General features: G+C 38.7%; 1 protein-coding gene across 4 annotated transcripts in view; it reads left to right on the plus strand.

Annotated features, from left to right (window-relative positions):
• Positions 1-1,629: 1,629 nt before the first annotated feature.
• TBC1D22A (TBC1 domain family member 22A) overlaps positions 1,630-16,876 on the plus strand; it is a 188,155-nt gene continuing 172,908 nt past the window's right edge. For 2 of the 4 annotated variants that reach the window (XM_075715631.1, XM_075715635.1), the window contains exons 1-4: positions 1,630-1,691; positions 4,664-4,720; positions 6,922-7,262; positions 8,070-8,249. In XM_075715631.1, coding sequence (XP_075571746.1) covers positions 1,630-1,691; positions 4,664-4,720; positions 6,922-7,262; positions 8,070-8,249 — 640 coding nt within the window. The remainder of the gene's footprint in view (positions 1,692-4,663; positions 4,721-6,921; positions 7,263-8,069; positions 8,250-16,876) is intronic. The other 2 variants (XM_075715642.1, XM_075715646.1) reach the window with 2 other exon arrangements.

The following is a 16,876-nucleotide window of genomic DNA, read 5'->3' on the forward strand; positions in this document are numbered from 1 at the left end:
AGAGAAGAGGATACTACCCATAGCATATTTATCTATAAGTAGCATTGAAATTAGTGAGCCATGCAGCTTTCACTCATGGGCCATGATCTAGCAAGATCTGCGAAACTTTTTGGTTTTGTCAGTCCTCCAAAAGTAACTGCTAAAGTAAATCCCAAAGCAGGAAAAAAAGGTCATTATTTTTTATTCTTAATAAACAACTTACACATGAAATACATACTAAAGAACAAATGTTGCGTTGCAGGTCAGCTCTTGCACTACATGCCAGTTTTAGAGTTAATTATGGCAGAATGTTCCCTGAACAATCTTTGACATGTGAAATTAGTCTTGTCTTAGGATGCAGCAAAAAACTCTGTAAGTTAGCACTGTTCCCTCAGGTGCCATACTCCAAAGAGTAACATAAACCCACGCCTATTTTGTTTGCCGAAGTGATGTATCCTTGGATCGAATTGCTATTGCTGAGAACTCTGTACAGACACGTATAAAGACATCTTGTATCATCTCAAAGCAAATAAATGAACTGGATACAATGATTGGATGCATCCAATTTTCAGGAGAACTTTAAAGCTGAAATAGATTAAACCCCGCCCCCAAGGTAACTGGGTAAATAATTGTAAAAAAATAAGTGGAAAAAATCTGATGTATTTCGTTATAAAACGGTGTTAGATCTAATTTGATTGAAATCTGTCCTCTTATCTTAATGTCTCCTTCCGCTGACACAGCAAGTTTTGCATTTCCTTCCTGAACAGTACTCTGAATTACTCTTTATGGTTAAATCATAGAATCATAGAATGCTTTGGGTTGGAAGGGACCTTTAGAGGCCATCTAGCCCAACCCCCCTGCAGGGAGCAGGGACAGCTTTAACCACATCAGGTTGCTCAGAGCCCCGTCCAACCTGACCTTGGATCTTTCTAGGGATGGGGCCTCCACTACCTCTCTGGGCAATGCGTTCCAGTGCCAATCAAAAAGGATTAAAGTCTAGAAACATCACACCAGAAGTACCATGAAGTAAAATCTGAGTTTATAGGAATACTTTAGTTAATCACAGACAAGAACCAAGAGCAGGTCTCTGTACCATTACAGGCTGGCACCTTACACACCACAAGGCCAAGGAAGGGAAGGGAGAGGCTCCCTGGCGCCGACGGTCTCAGCCTGGGCTCACACAGCGGCGACAGGACCCGACGACAGGGCCCGGCCAAGGCTCCCGGCGCCGGCCCGCCGGGCACCGCCGCCGCCAGCTGCTTTCGCGCTGCCTCTCTGCCCACCCCTACTACGGCCTTGCCCAGCAGGCGAGGCTGCACACAGCCCGGCGGCGCTGCCGCCATCAGTGCAGGGACGCCCCGAGCCGCCACCCGCGGCGGGCCCTGCCCCAAGATCCCTCCCCACCCACCGCTCAACACTCCCTCGCTGCGATTGGCCCAATCTGGCCCACCCGGCAGCACTCTCACTTCTGGTTGGCCGGAACCTCCGGGCCGCCTTGGGGGGCGAATGAGGAGCGGGGTTGTTTCCTGGTCCCAAGATGGCGGCGCTCAGTCCCGCTCCTGTGGAAGGGAATGGGGGGGAGTGAAGCCTGAGGAAGCGGGCCGGGGCCGCGAGCCGCGCCGCGGGGAGGGGGATGAGGTGACGGGCGCCATGGCGAGCGAGGGGGGCAGGAAGCAGTTCTGGAAGCGGAGCGGCGCGAAGCTGCCGGGCAGGTGAGAGGGGCCGCGGGAAGGTCGGGGCCCGCGGGAGGAGGCTGCCCGCGGCGGCCGCGGGCCGGTCCCGCCGCCAGCTGGAGCGCAGGGCGGCGGGGCGAGCCTCCAGCCCGGTGGCGCCGGGCCGCGGGGAGCGGTTCTGCCCGGCCCCGCCGCCGTGGGGCCCGTCCCGCGTCGCTGTCTCTCCAGCGCCGTGTTCCTGCCGCCTCGGCCGCTGACTTGGACGGATCCCCGTCGACCCCGTGCTCTGTGCGGGGAATGCGTCCGGTCGGCCGCTGCTCGCAGCTGGGAGGGTGGTGTAGGGCCTCTCCCTCCCTCGCTTCTCTTGTTAGCTCAGTGCCAGCAGCGTTTCAGCGTTGCGTGCCTCCAGCTGCCTGATCGAAGATCGCTGGTGGTCTCTGTAAGCGTTAGTTATAACTTGTGTCAGAAAAGTTGTTAAATAGTTATCTGAACGTGTGTTCCCAGCCTGATGTCATGGTCAGAAGAGTTAATGTGATTTTGGAGGTGTATTCACCGTAAAATTTTGAATGGGAGAATGTATTTGTGGCTCTTAGCAGTGATACAAGTTACGAAGTTTTGTGACTTGATACAAGTCGTGATATTTTGAAATACTGCGCAGGAAACTGCACTTTATAGTCATATAGCCATATTTTAGTTTGTTCTTGATATTTCAAAATACCGTCAATTTCTCAACTTTCTTCCTTAAGTGTGAACAGCAGACCCAGTCGTTGTATCATTGCTAAGAGCTACAAAGCCATTGAGAATTTTCCAGGGAATACATCCCCAAAGTCATACTAATGCTTTTGACCTTTACGTCAGGCTGGGAATGCGTGTTCAGGTGGTTATTTAACAATAACTTTCTCTGCTCCCATCCCTAAACTGTTCTCACAGTAGAGTAATTCAGTTTATTATCTTCTTTTGTAAGAATGATGCATGTTCTTGGTTCTCAGAGAACAGTAACTCTATGCTCCATACCATTTGCCTGAATTCAGCAAAGCAATCCTGCTCACTGTTTAACTTATTCCATTCTCAATTACCCATAAGCATTAACTGGTAGTGGTTTTGTTTCTCTAGTTACAAATGAACTCTTTCAGTCCAACTGTCCTTGTCGCTCTGAACTTCTTATTTTGTAACTTTGCTGAGTTCTTTGGGGGTAAACCACTTTTGACCCTCCTCGATTACACGGGGTCTGTGAGTAGTTGTAGTTAATTAATTTGCAGGCAACTGCAGGCACATGGAAAAACAAGGACACTATGATGAATGTGCTTTTATTTTTTATTTATTTATTTTTTAAATGCTGTGGAGAGGATTGTAATTGTTTTATATTTGGTTGGATTCCCATCATGGTCATTCATAGAGTGCCTGAAGGAAAAGGCAGATTCTGTCTGCTTAAATGGAAAGTGACACCTGATGCTCATGTGAACGTAGAGCAGGAGAGTGTCGAGACTTGGTTGTGGAGTGTATGGTATACAGACACGGAGAAAGACTGGCGGTGGACTGACTTTTTGATTTCCACAGATTCACATAAAAATTGATAGACTTTATAAACCACCATCCTCAGTCATCTCTAGGGCTAATTTTGCTACTGTTAATACTGCCCATGTAAGTATAACTCTAAGTCTTTTTGTTGTGACTGTAGTCTTTTTGGCTTGGTTCTAGCTCAGGTTTACTAAGGTTGGACTTATTTATATTTATGGTCTGGAGATTGGTTTTAATTTGTCAGGAGAGCATGTTTGTCTCCTTTTATCTGGTTTTTAGTACAGGTTTAGGTAGATGTTAATGTTGCATATGATTTGCTCCTCTTGCAGTCAGAGAATTTTGTTGTAGTAATTTCCATTATTAAGCCACGTGCAAATCTTGATAAGTGTTCTGTGGAGTTTTTTTACTTCTGAAACAATTTTATAGCTGAAAACTAGGAGGAAGTAAACTTTCAATTTGTAGAGAGTTTTATTATTCACACAGTAACATGCTGTTTTGTAATGTTAGAGATTGCAGTGAATAAATCTGTTTTTGGAAGCTTATTTATTTCAAAGCATTTGTTTTTTATAAAATCATAGAATCATTTAGGTTGGAAAAGACCTTTAAGATCATCCAGTCCAACCATTAACCTACATTACCAAGTCCACACTAAACCAATCAAGGGTAGACTAGTCTAAACCATGTCCTGAAGTGCCACGTGTACCTGTTTTTTGAATGCTTCCAGGGATGGTGACTCCACCACCTCTCTGGGCAGCCTGTTCCAATGCTTGACCACCCTTTCTGTGAAGAAATTTTTCCTAATATCCAACCTAAACCTCCCCTGGCGCAGCTTGAGCCCATTTCCTCTTGTCCTATTGCTAAGTACTTAGGAAAAGAGACCAACACCCACCTCACTACAGCCTCCTTTCAGGTGGTTGTAGTGAGCAATAAGGTCTCCCCTCAGCCTCCTCTTCTCCAGAGGAGAATACTCGCATGGCTTTTATTCTCTAACATGCTATCTTCTGCATTTTTCTTTAGATTTATCAGCGTTGTACTTCAGTAACAGTTAAGAATTGACTGGTTGGGTTTTCGGTGACAAGGGTGCATAGAACATTCAGTCTTTGCAGATGTTTCTTTGAGATTTTTTTTTTCCCCCCAAGAGATAAATGAAGAAACAATAAATTAGAGAAGAGAAAGAATTTAAAAGCAGTGTAGATTCTTATTGTGGAGTTAGCTTTTTTTCTTTTTTAATCCTGGTCAGGAAAATAAGTCAGCCTAAGTTTAGTGTAGGCCTCAAAAAGAGGTTCTGTGTGGTAAATCTCTGATTTTTATTAAGTTATTCTTCAGTACACACTTCAATTTCAGCTTCATTATTTTTAGTGGTATGTGGGATTCTTTGAAATGGAAAACTGTTGGAACATTTCAGTTCTGTTTATTATTGTTTATTATTTAATACACAGAAAACCCCCAAATGCTTTATTATTTTTGTGATAACTGTCTGTCTTTTCCTTTAGTATTCAACATGTGTATGGAGCTCAGCATCCGCCTTTTGATCCATTATTGCATGGAACGTAAGTTAACCTACTATTTAAATATTCCAGGTCATTTGGATCTCCTCTGCCTTCTTTCCTCTTTTTCTTCCCTGTTGCCTATAAAGCTTAGTGTTAATTTTCCTTTTTCAATTTTTGTCATAATCTTGACTTCTCTGTTCCAATTTCTCTTTTCTAACTTCCTGGTGTGTACCATGTTAGGTACAACAAATCAGCTGTTCAGTTCTTTATTAACATAGATTGCCAAGTTTTTATTATCTGTTTGCAGTGCCTTATGAATTGGAAATTGTATGGTAAATACTAATCTTAATTTAGCAGATGAAGCTTACAACTCAGGTGTAAGCAGCTTTCTGGCCTGCATCTCTCTGTTGATGGACTGCCTTTATTTGTCTGTCTGTAAGAGAAAAGAGTCAGGTTGTGTTGTGGACCATTTTGAGGCAAAAGTGGGCATTTTGCTTGTCAGTGAGAAGACAGTAGGTAGAATAGATTTTACAGTGATTTAAGAGTTTATTTCCTTAGATCATGATTATTGGGTATCAGAACACAATGTACATGAAAGTGGCGACATTATGTTGAACATCATTAGAAACCAAATAAATTTCATGCTGATAACCCACAACTAATGCAAGTGGATGATATTTGTCTCCTTATGGCTGAGGTGCTTAACAAATTGCTGCATTCTGACAGCTTCTGCTTTTATATTTTGCTTTGTTGTCCTTTTTTTTTTTTTTTTTTTTTTTGAAAGACAGTTTGTCTTAAGCTTTGTCAAGGACAAAGTTGTTTCTGGTTTGTTGGTAGATTTTGCAGCTGCTTTGAAACCAGCATTGCTGTTAAAATATTGGTGTATGTGAGACTTTTGGGAAAATTGTATGACCAGTGAAATGAATGGCCCAAAGCGGTAGGGACAAAATAATGTTAGAAGGAAGAGTATTGGCTTGGAGGGAGGTCATACTTGTAGTGGATTTTTTCAAGGGCAGGTTTGAAACAGCACAAGAAGTAAACATGTGCTAGTTAATTTTTGGGTGATACAGAGTTGAAGGCAGTTGAAATGTGTGACCTTGAGGACTGAAGAAAATAGAATGCGACGAATTGGTTCAGAATGTTGAGTTATAAAGAGAGACGCAGTAACAAAAACTAGAAGCTTATTGCTTGAAACGATGACAGAAGAGGAGAAAGATCTTGCTGTTTTAGACAATGATGACAAGCTGGGCGAAAATGTTAGTGTTGTAGCACTTGTTAGGAAAGATATTCTCTGTAACGCATAACAGAAACATTACTGATATTGTATGAAGACTGAGAGAGAACAACTTCTGATTTCCAATTCTGGCTGCCTTGTTTTAACAGAAAAATGTTAAACTAGCACAGGTGGAAAGACAGGGATGGTCAGAAAGGGCAGTTAAGTTAACTGCAGTAACTTTTTTTGAGAGCAGACTGGGAAACTCCCTCAACTTAATGCCTTATTTAGCTGAAATCTGAAGGGAGATGTGATTACTCTGCATTACTGTAAGTGTGAACAAGTGCCAAGCTAGGGAGGGATACTTGGTTCATCTCTATTATACTGTGTGTTGGCAGAGGGTCAAAAGGTTAGGAGCTGATCAGGGTACACTTAGACTAGTAACTAGAGGAAATATCCTGCCTATGAGAAGAGCAAAGCTCTGAAGCAAATTCATGCTGGGGTGCCTGAGTGGGGAGGAATGATAGATCTAATAAGTTTTAAGGTGAGGCTTAGTTTGTTTATGACAGCGATTGTATTATGTGATTGCTTATGATGACTTCGGGGTAGACCTGATGACTTGATTACTGCTCCTGTGTTGGTATGCAGCACTTGCATTGAAAGGCCTGAAATCTCTACAGAAGTTCATGAAGCAGGAGAAGTGCAATGTGTCCTGTCTATCTTATAAATGTTTCCAGTAGTATTTGTTTTATTTGACTTTGGGGTTGGTCTTTTCTTTTTTTTGTTTGTTTTTCTAAGACAAGGGAAAGAAGGATTTTTTCAGCTTCTATTCAAAGCCAAGAAGAGTCAGTTTTTACCCGCCCTTGTTCACAGATGTATTCAGCTGTGTGTTATCATGGGTGGATGTAGCAGTAACATGAGTGGAGGGAGATAAATATTTGCTACCTATATAATGTCAAGCATGGACTTTTGTTTTTTGGCCCTATCCATAGTGTTTTGCTTACTTTGTTACTACTTCTCTAAATATTGCTTATTTGTTTTTGAACAGCTTGATAAAAACAGGTTCAAAGCCACCTACAACTCCAGTGAAACTAAAGAAAGTCAGCACCTTCCAAGAATTTGAAAGTAACACAAGTGATGCTTGGGATCTTGGGGATGATGATGATGAACTCTTAGCAATAGCTGCTGAAAACTTAAATACAGAAGTGGTCATGGAAACAGCTCACAAAGTAATTCAGAATCACAGCAAGTTACAGGAACAGCATAAATTTCAGGAAGAATATCTACAGGAAGAAAAACAAGTAGAATCTGCAGAGCTAACTTCAACTGCATGTGGTGATAATAGGCTTGTTAAATCAGTCAGTGAAGGTCACACATCGAGTTCATCAGGTATGTTAAAAAATGAAAAAGATGTTGAAAATCAAATGAGGAGAGCTATATTTGCCCTTTAAGACATTAACCCCTTCCCAACCTTTTCTTAATACCACAAGAAAATATTATTAATCAATATTGATTTATTTGAGGGAGATATGAGGGAGATACTGCATGCCATACTAAACCATAAAGCATGTGTGTGAGAAATACATGGGTGAGGGAATAATAATTAAACTTTTTTGTTTTCAGCCTTAATACATCCTCAGTTTTGGAAGGAAGTTTCACTATTGAATGTATTTTAATGGTTAACTGCACCAAGATGTATGCAATTAATAGTATTCCTACTATTGTGAAAAATTGTTATTAAAATGCTACTGTATAAAGTATATTGAAAAACTGGAGAAAACCATGCATGTGGACTAGGAAGTTCATCCTCATGTGATCTGGTCTGTGTTTTATGGATAAACTTCAAAGTAACCGGCTTCAATGATTTCCCAGTCCCCCCCCTGTCGTTCATCCTCCCCCCCTCCCCCGCAAATGGTGAAGGGGGATAGAAACAGCTTTCAGTACCACACAGATTTTAGAAATCAATTAGCCTTGCTGTTAGCATAATCTCTATTTGATGTGTTTTAATTGTGGAATACTGCTTGGAAGGGGAGTGTTCCTCCTGATAAATCCAAGTAATTTGAAGTCCAGACTTGTGCTATACTTGAACTTACATTTCTCCAAAACAATTCTATTTTAAATTTACAAATTAAATTCAAGTTATTAGTAGCCTTCTCAGTAGCTGAGGGTAACTGTTATGCTTCTTTTTCCCTTCAGATAATGCTAGTGAAAATTCTTCCATGCAGAGATCGCAGTCCCTTCCACAAACTTCCACACCTCCCTTTGTGAGTGGAATGGCAGACTATAGTACTTCAGTTACTCCTGCATTAACTGAAAGAGAAGCATCCCGATTAGACAAATTTAAGCAGCTACTTGCTGGCCCCAATACAGATCTTGGTGAGTATTTTTTATAGGAGCTAGGAATTACATCTAAATTATTCTTTAACTATAAAATTTTCCTGTTTGATGTACTGTTCTGCCTGATGGTTTCGTTAGGATCTAATCCTTTTGACATTTAGAATTGATCTTGCAAAAGAAAGATGGAATATAATTGAATGCTTGTAGTATTCATGCTTGTAATAGGCAATTTGCATACATCCTACTAATATGTAGGATGTTAGAAGGCTTCTTGTTCTTTTCTTTCTCACATTATTTCTTCCTACTGGACTAATCTCTAGAGAAAAAACAAAGTATAATCAGCTGTGTTTAGTGTTAATGCCTCTTGATGGAACAGCATGCAGTATAAGAATGATTCTCATGCTTAGAAATATGAGTGTGAAAAATGAGGTGTGGAAGTATTACTGCTTGTCTACTCAGTGAGCATTCTTCATGTTCATGGACTGATACAGTAGTTCTGTGTCTCATCTGTGAATGCTGACAATGTGTTAATGTGAAAACAAATGTATTGTCAGATAACTTGACTGTTCCCCTTGTGCACTGGATTTTAACTGCTGAATAGTAAATACAAGTGCTGAGAGGGTATCACAAAATCAAATGGCTTTGTATCCCAAGTGAAAATCTGGACCAAGTACAAATAGTGCACTGCATTTGGAGAACTTGGCTGGTCACTTAAAGTAGGAGTTTATGTCAAAAGAATTCATAATAAAAAATTGACTTTGAGTTAGACCATTCTGGAAGATATCTACAGGAAGCTCTTATGGAAGGAAGTAGAAACTGCATGTCTGCAGTTCTTGAATTGATGCTTTCCTGCCCTGTAGTTGTCATGAGACTTCTTCAGTATAATATGGTCCAAGTTGTGGCTTTTTTTCTTTCCTTTCTTTCTTTCTGTGCTGTGTCTTATTGTGAGATTGATGCTAGCAAAGTAGAATTATGGAAACAATACCAACTAGGTGAGACTTAACACTTCGGTGACTTATAGCACGTTCTTATAAAATGCAACTGTGAATAAACTCTGAGGTGTTAAAACAAATTACATATTTTGTATAAGCTTGAAAGCGATAATCAAATATCACTTTTTCTCCCTTTGATCTAACAGTTGGAGTGAGCTATGTGATTGTGACTGACATGAAAACTCATATAACTTTTAAGAATGTAACCTCATGTAACAAAGATTTCTGCCATGACAACAAAGTCAGAGGGAAGACAAAGTTGAATTTAAACTTATTCATTTCACTTTTGCTGTCTAGTTAGATGGGAATACTTTCCTAGTAAATCAAACTTGGGGATTAAAGTAAAATATTTTGGGAGTGAAAGAAAATTTCCACTCTTATTCGGAGTGCAGTCACCCTGACTGTGGTGAGAGTTTAGTCGATGTTATTTAAACAAACTGGGTTTGTTTTTATTCCCTATTGAACTCTCTAAATCTCACACAGAAATATACATAGGAATATGAAACTTGAGTATGCTGCTCATATCTACTAAGCTCTCAATATTCTTTCTCGTAGATATCACTAAGTAATGCCTTTTCTATGTCTGTTTATAGGAAGCTTGTTCTTTCTCTTGCTGTACAAACTGTAATGAGTACAGAATTTGAAGTTCTATGAATTAAAATTTTAAGTTCAGTTTGGGTTTTTTTGATACAAATATTTTGACTTTTGTATCTGGGATATATCCAGTAGCATTTCCTAACAAATCTGTAAATAATTCGTGATTTTTCTTAGTGAAAGAAATGAACTCTTTATTGAAGTCATTCAAACTCTTGATGATCATGAAGCTATTAGTAGTAGATCATATGTGATGGTAGTGCTCGGACTACATTATATGTATGTATTAGGGAAAGTGTATGTATGCATATATATGTATACAAACATGTATATGTGTATGATTGTATGTACAGTTCATCAGAATGTGGTGTGTGCATATGTATGCATTTTTGGGAGTTGTTTGGTTTAGCTCCATGTTACAATGAAGACTATGTTTAAAAAGGGATCTTGATTTAATGACAGTAGTAGTCTGGACAACTGTTGTGGGTTGTGTGTGGGGTTTTTTGTTGTTGTTTTTGATATTTTTTTTTCCTTCAGAGTAATACTGAAAATGGACTAAGGTAGAACTAGGTAACAGGCTCCAAGCTAAGATTTGTAGTGAGTAATGAAGGGACAGGTTGCTATTCTGTTGCAGCTGGCTCATTCCCTTTGTGTGTGTGATGTTGTGGTATGTGTGGGTGTTTGTTTTGTGTTAGATCCACGGATAGTTGGGTTTTGTTTGTCATGATGAATTGAATTAGTGGGTAGTAGTCTTGGAGACATTTTAGCAAATATTTCTGTTCATTTCTGCATGTAGTAGTGTTGGTTTTGCTTGGAAGTAGTAGTAACAGAAGTATTTCTGTTCACCTTTTTTTCTTGATATAGTTTTGCTTGCATATTGTTGAAAGAGATTATGTGAGAAGTCAATGCCATGCACATTTTCAACTCAAGGCTTTTCTCTTATAATGTGAGTGTCGGCTAGGATAGAGGTAATTTTCTTCCTAGTAGCAGGCATAGTGCTGTGCTTTGGATTTAGGATGAGAAGAATGTTGATAACACACTGATGTTTTAGTTGTTGCGAAGTACTGCTTACACTAGTCAAGGACTTTCCAGCTTCCCATGCTCTGCCAGTGAGAAGCTGGGAGGGGGCACAGGCAGGACAGCTGACCCAAACTGTCCAAAGGGCTATTCCATACCATATGACATCGTGCTGAGTATATAAACTGGGGGGAGTTGGCCGGGGGGCAGCGATTGCTGCTCAGAGACAGGCTGGGTGTTGGTCAGTGGGTGGTGAGCAACTGCATTGTGCATCACTTGCTTTGTATATTATTATTATTACTGTTATTATTACTACTACCATTTTACTTATTAAACTGTTCTTATCTCAAACCAAGAGTTTTCTCGCTTTTACTCTTCCGATTCTGTCCCCCATCCCACCGGGGCAGGGGGAGTGAGCGAGTGGCTGCGTGGTGCTTAGTTGCTGGCTGGGGTTAAACCACGACAGTGAGAAATCAACATAGACTAAGAATACAAAGTAATACAAATGACCTTGAAATCCTTTCAGTCACACTTGAATAATGATTATCCTATAGAGACAGTGTAAAATGCAATGTTGGTCTTGTTATGTCAACTAGAGGTTGTGAAAGAGTGTTTTCTTTCACAAGAAAAATCTCAAAAAGATGGATTATGCATATAAATTTGGAAGTGAAGATTATTTTAGTCATTGAAGTCCACTAATAAGTTTTGGAGTTGGGTTTGGTCCACAGGTTCGATATTGTGAATTTGTGGAAATAGGTAGGTTCTATCAACCCCATCAAATTATACACTGAGCAAATCTAATATACCAGGTATAGTCTGCAATTGGGATATGAATCCATGGGTAAACATTACATAAATATATAATGACAGAACCATTCTCAAAGTTTCAGTGTACAGTTTTATCCAGCAGACGCTTCCATACACAAAGAGTTATTAGAGCAAGGCACAATCTGAGAACACAAACTAGGAAAGGAATTAAAAAAACCAAACCCAGAGTTCTCAGAATATAAAAGAATTAATTCTTTTAGGTTACTTAACTCTTATTTATGAGTAAAGAGCCTACTTCTATGGCTCAAAAGTGCACTTAACTCATTTTTTAATGTTTTGTAGAGCTGAACTAATAAACTTGCTCTTGTAATTTATAATTGCCCTTGTAGGTGTTCTTAGTCTTCCCTTAAGCCCTCCTAACACACTTTACTCCTCTGTCCTGCAGGCATTTTTGTTGTCTGCATGATAAACAGAAGCAAATATTATGTCTTATTTCCATTTGGCACATTTTATTTGACTATTGATATGCTGTTATTACCTGTAATATAAATGGGGAATGTATAACGTGAATTGGATGTCAAGAGTAGTTAGCTATATGAAAAAAACCCCCACAGTTCCTATAGAAATATTACTTCTAGGTATATGATTTGTGCTGCAGGACAGAGGTATTCAAGAGCCCTGACAATATACCTTCTAGGAGTAATATAATGCAAAGAATGGGGAGATAATCTCATAAAGTTAAAATTACAAAATGAAAGCTGCTAAACAAGCTGAACCATGTTAAAGCAAGAAATGTGGGCTGGTAGGAGGAGCCTGTTGTAAGGAGCAGTTTTGGTTGGAGAGGGACTTGAGGACTCACCCCTGTCAATTAGATCATATTGGGGTATACTGGGTGAAAATTCAGGGAGCAGGATAGGCTTGGAGGTAGCAGTACAGCTGTGTTTAGTAGACAACCGCAGAGTAGACTGTAGGGCCTATGTGAGTGCATAGCCTCCCACTCCTGGTACTGCATGCCAGGTTATTCAGGGAGAACAGTTTATGGTGGTTGTTTTGTGCAATCAGCCTGTGCTTATGCTTGCCTTGCAGTCAATTTGACAGATTTACTTCATTTCAGGCCTTGTCTTGTAATGGACCTTGGGTTACTGAATGAAGGTGGGCTCTGTGCTTGCAGAATCTTTTGTGAACTGTTGGTTGCTTTAAGAGGAGAGGAGGGGACAGGACTTTTAACAAAGCAGGGTAGGGAGAACGTCTCTGAGAAGAAATTTCTCTTTCCTTCAACAGATCACTGTTTATGTATTTAAGAGGGACTGCTACGTCTCTCCAGTTTCCAATATAAGGTTAATTCTATTAAATTTGTTAGACTTCCGTTTTCAAGTAGTGTTGTACGATGTTTTAGGCAGCTGTTTGCTGTGCAAATACAACGTAAGCAAACTATTGATAAAATCAGAATGACTTATAAAAGCAAGTTGTCTCATACTTGTAACCTCAGCGACGCAGATTTGTAATACCAATTTAAAGAATAGCTTATTAAAGCTTAACTCCCTCTTTATCTTCAAATCAACTATTTTTCTGCTTTTTTACACACATACAGCTAATAAGTATGTAATTGAATGTCAGAAACTTTAAAATCAAAAAATAACCAACAGTAAGCTTGGTGTACTGTGTTATCTTGATTTCATAAAGCTTCATAATATTGTAATGCTACTGTTATGCAACAGAGCACATATATCAAATTTTTCAAAATCACAACTAATTTCTTAAGTTGTAAAGTTGTTCTGTGTGTCAAGGTGACTTTTCTTTCTACTTAATCACAACGTATTTCAAGTTGAACAAAATAACATATTGAAGTTTTAGCATACTACCTTGGTAAAAATAATAAAGGCCCTGTAAAAGCACCCATGAAAATGGTAAAGCATTTCTATCTTAATTTACTTATGTTGCTGTATCCTATATTCAGCTTCAAAAGCTCTGTTTCTTTGCACTTTTTAAAAACTCATCTATTTCTCTTACTCATTCTAAAAAAAAAATCTGTAAAATGAAAACCTTTGCAGAGAGCACCACAAGCTGCTGAGTGGGGTGCTGTCTCTTAGCCAGTCCTTTGCTATAGTAGTAGTGGATAATGTTGTGAAGTCTTACAGAACATGTAAAGAATAGCTGAACCTTTGATTAATCTGATGGCAAAAATTAATTCTGTAATCTTACAGGAATTACAGTGTAATTTCAGATTATCTCATAACAATAGCTGGTTGCTTCTGTGTACTGTAATAAAAGAATACTAGGATGGTTGTCTGGAAATAAAATTTAGAAAGAAAACTTATTAGATGTGTCTTTGTTTTCCCACCACAGTGGTCATCTGTATTGTTGCAGCAACTTGAAAAGTAGGATTTTCCTATTTGTGCTTACAGTTGTTTATACATTCTAGATGTATATTAAACCTGATTCAATGTAGTAATTATCTTTTCTTTATGGTTCATAAATAGAGTAGTCTGTAACAGCAATCTGTTATGTCCTTTAAAACTGTTTGTAAAATGGCTGTTATTGAAAACTTTCAATAACTTTACAAAACACATTAATTGGAATGAACTTGATTAATTTTGTTCACAGCCTCATTAATTTATCTGCACTGAACTGCATAGCGATTTATCTCTATGCTCCTAGTCTATCCATGTCACTTAGAATTTCATTGCCCCCTGCAGTTTTGAGTTATCTGTAGTTGATCATGTTTGTGCTTATTTTTCTTCCAGTTTGTTAATACATAGTATAAAGTGAACAACATGGGTCCTACTGCTGCTTCATGTGACATGCCATTAGTCATATCTATCTTTTCAAACTATTATCATTGACAGGTATCCTCCCTGATTCCTGTTCTGTTCTAGTTAGCTTGTTATCTGCAAAACATGCTTGCCTTTTCAGCTAATAAACAAGAAGTTGTCACTACTCTACTGGTAGGCTTTGGAACATCTTTTTTTTTTTTTTTTTTATGATTAAAAATCTTCTGAAAGAAATCAGTGCTAAATATCCATAAACGATTCCTTATATTAGTTGCTTTTTGTGGGATTAGTATTTTGTCTTCCTATTTTCTGTGGCTTGGTCTCATAACTTGTGGTTTCAGGTAATAATCAGCATTTATTCTGATTACTACTTTAGTGGGCTATTTCAATTGAAAGATATTAATTTATTATTTTTTCATTGTAATCTAGGTGATAATAGGTTCTTGAAAAAGTTTTGAGAGGACTTTACATAGTTTGTCTCCGGAGGATGTATTTCTCTTCTTCTGTAAAGATATTTGATTGACATAGTAGTCATTGCATTACATAATAAATGTTGACATTTTTATCTAGTTTGCTCTGTATTGGACCAGTCCTTAAATTTTTTTTTCAGTAAATTTTTTCTTTTCTTCCAATTTTTCCTTTCTGTTTTCTGCACCTTCTCTGATCTCAGGTTTTCAGTGTTTTGTGGGTTCCATTCCTCTTTTATGCCCCTATTTCCTAGTATTCAAAGTACCAGTTAGAATGATTAACTTAGTAATTTGAGACTGTAACTTCTGAAAGGCAGATAAAGTTGTTAGCTTATATATTAGAGGAAAATTACTCCTTTTGCTAAATACACACTTAAAAAAATAGGAAGTGTTATTAAAGAAATTACAGGAATTACAAAGGGTGTAATCTCATATTATCTCAAAACAATAGCTGGTTGCCTCTGTGCATTGCAATAGAATTCTAGGGTGGTCTTTTAGAAATGAAATTAATTTTGTTTTCCAAATGAAATTTAGAAAGAAGACTTAGGTTGCAAAAGTTACAACAAAGTTGTAGCAGTTATTTGCTATACTGTTGATGCTGGGTATATAGCTAGCAAACTTTTCTTAAAATGTATCTGTCAAAAATGGATCATGGGAAGTTAGAAGAATTCCATGATCAGAGACTGGTTATGGTACAGGGTTATATTGAAGGTACTCAATATGACAGTAATTGTAACTCCTTCCCTTCTTTCAACTGTACCTTCAAGATTATCCACGCAAACAAACCAGAGTAAAACAGTGTTGTATTACAACACTTGTGGTTTAATTTGAGTCATTTATATCTTATGCTTTTTCAGTTACTTTAATTTTGCACCCATGGCTAGAGAAAAATATAGAGCAAACACTTTAATCGTATTAAAGTCCATGTTCCTTTAAAGTGAGCATTGGTTCATTTTTGTTACTTCATGTAATATTCTAGTCTAGCTAGGAAAAAGCAAATAACTTTATCATTTTCACTTTAGGATACATTGGTGCAGATATAGAAGCCATATATATCTGCCTTATAACATTTAGAACTGTGCTAGTTGTATCTTTTTCCATTTGATTGATCCGAAAAGGTCAATAAATATCTGCATCAGTCTCATTTGTGTCTCTCATATACATAGTTGTAAAATTTTAGATGCCCTGACACTTAAAATTCTTGATTGTAGTGAAAGGCTTTACAGTTATGCTTTCTTTTGCTCCCACAGTAAGACCAAGGATTGTGTAAATTTATTTTTTGTGCAGCCAGACATGAGAATATGTGGTAATGGAAAAGCAAAAATACATTTTTCAGTGTCCAACTTGACTACAATATAATGCAGACGTTTTTGTTTAGCATTGCTTGATGAACGTACAATATCAGATACCAGTTTTCGGGCATTGTATAGATTAATGCAGTTTGAATTGTAAGCTTTGCCTGGTTCCCAGAGAGATTGCTACTGAATTGCATGATGTCGTCGTTACATGGTTCTGGTATTCTTTGGGACATATTAAACATCTATGTTTTGATTATACTTGATGAAAACTACTCAAGCAAGAAATATGTTCTGGAAGTGAATGCTCAACAATTAGTGTCATAGAATTGTAGAATGGTTTGGGTTGGAAGGGACCTTCAGAGATCATCTGGTTGACATCTCTCAATAGATCAGGTTGCTCAAAGCCCCATGCAACCTGACCTTGAACGCTTCCAGAGATGGGGCATCCACAAGCTCTCTGGGAGACCTGTTCCAGTGTCTTACTGCCCACATCATAAAAAACTTCTTCCTTATGTCCAGTCTAAGCCTACCCTCTTTCAGTTTAAAACTGTTACCCCTTGTCCTGTTGCTACAGGCCCTGCTAAAAAGTCCCTCTCTACCTTTCTTAAAAGCTCCCTTTAAGTATGGAAAGGGTGCCATAAGGTCTCACCCGAGCCTTCTTTTCTCCAGGCTGAACAACCCCAACTCTCAGCCTTTCCTCAGAGGTGCTCCAGCTCTTTGATCTTTTTTTGTGGTTCTCCTCTGCACTCTGGCAGGTCC

This window comes from Pelecanus crispus, chromosome 1 (genome assembly GCF_030463565.1).
Source record: "Pelecanus crispus isolate bPelCri1 chromosome 1, bPelCri1.pri, whole genome shotgun sequence".
In the NCBI taxonomy this organism is placed as follows: Eukaryota; Metazoa; Chordata; class Aves; order Pelecaniformes; family Pelecanidae; genus Pelecanus; species Pelecanus crispus.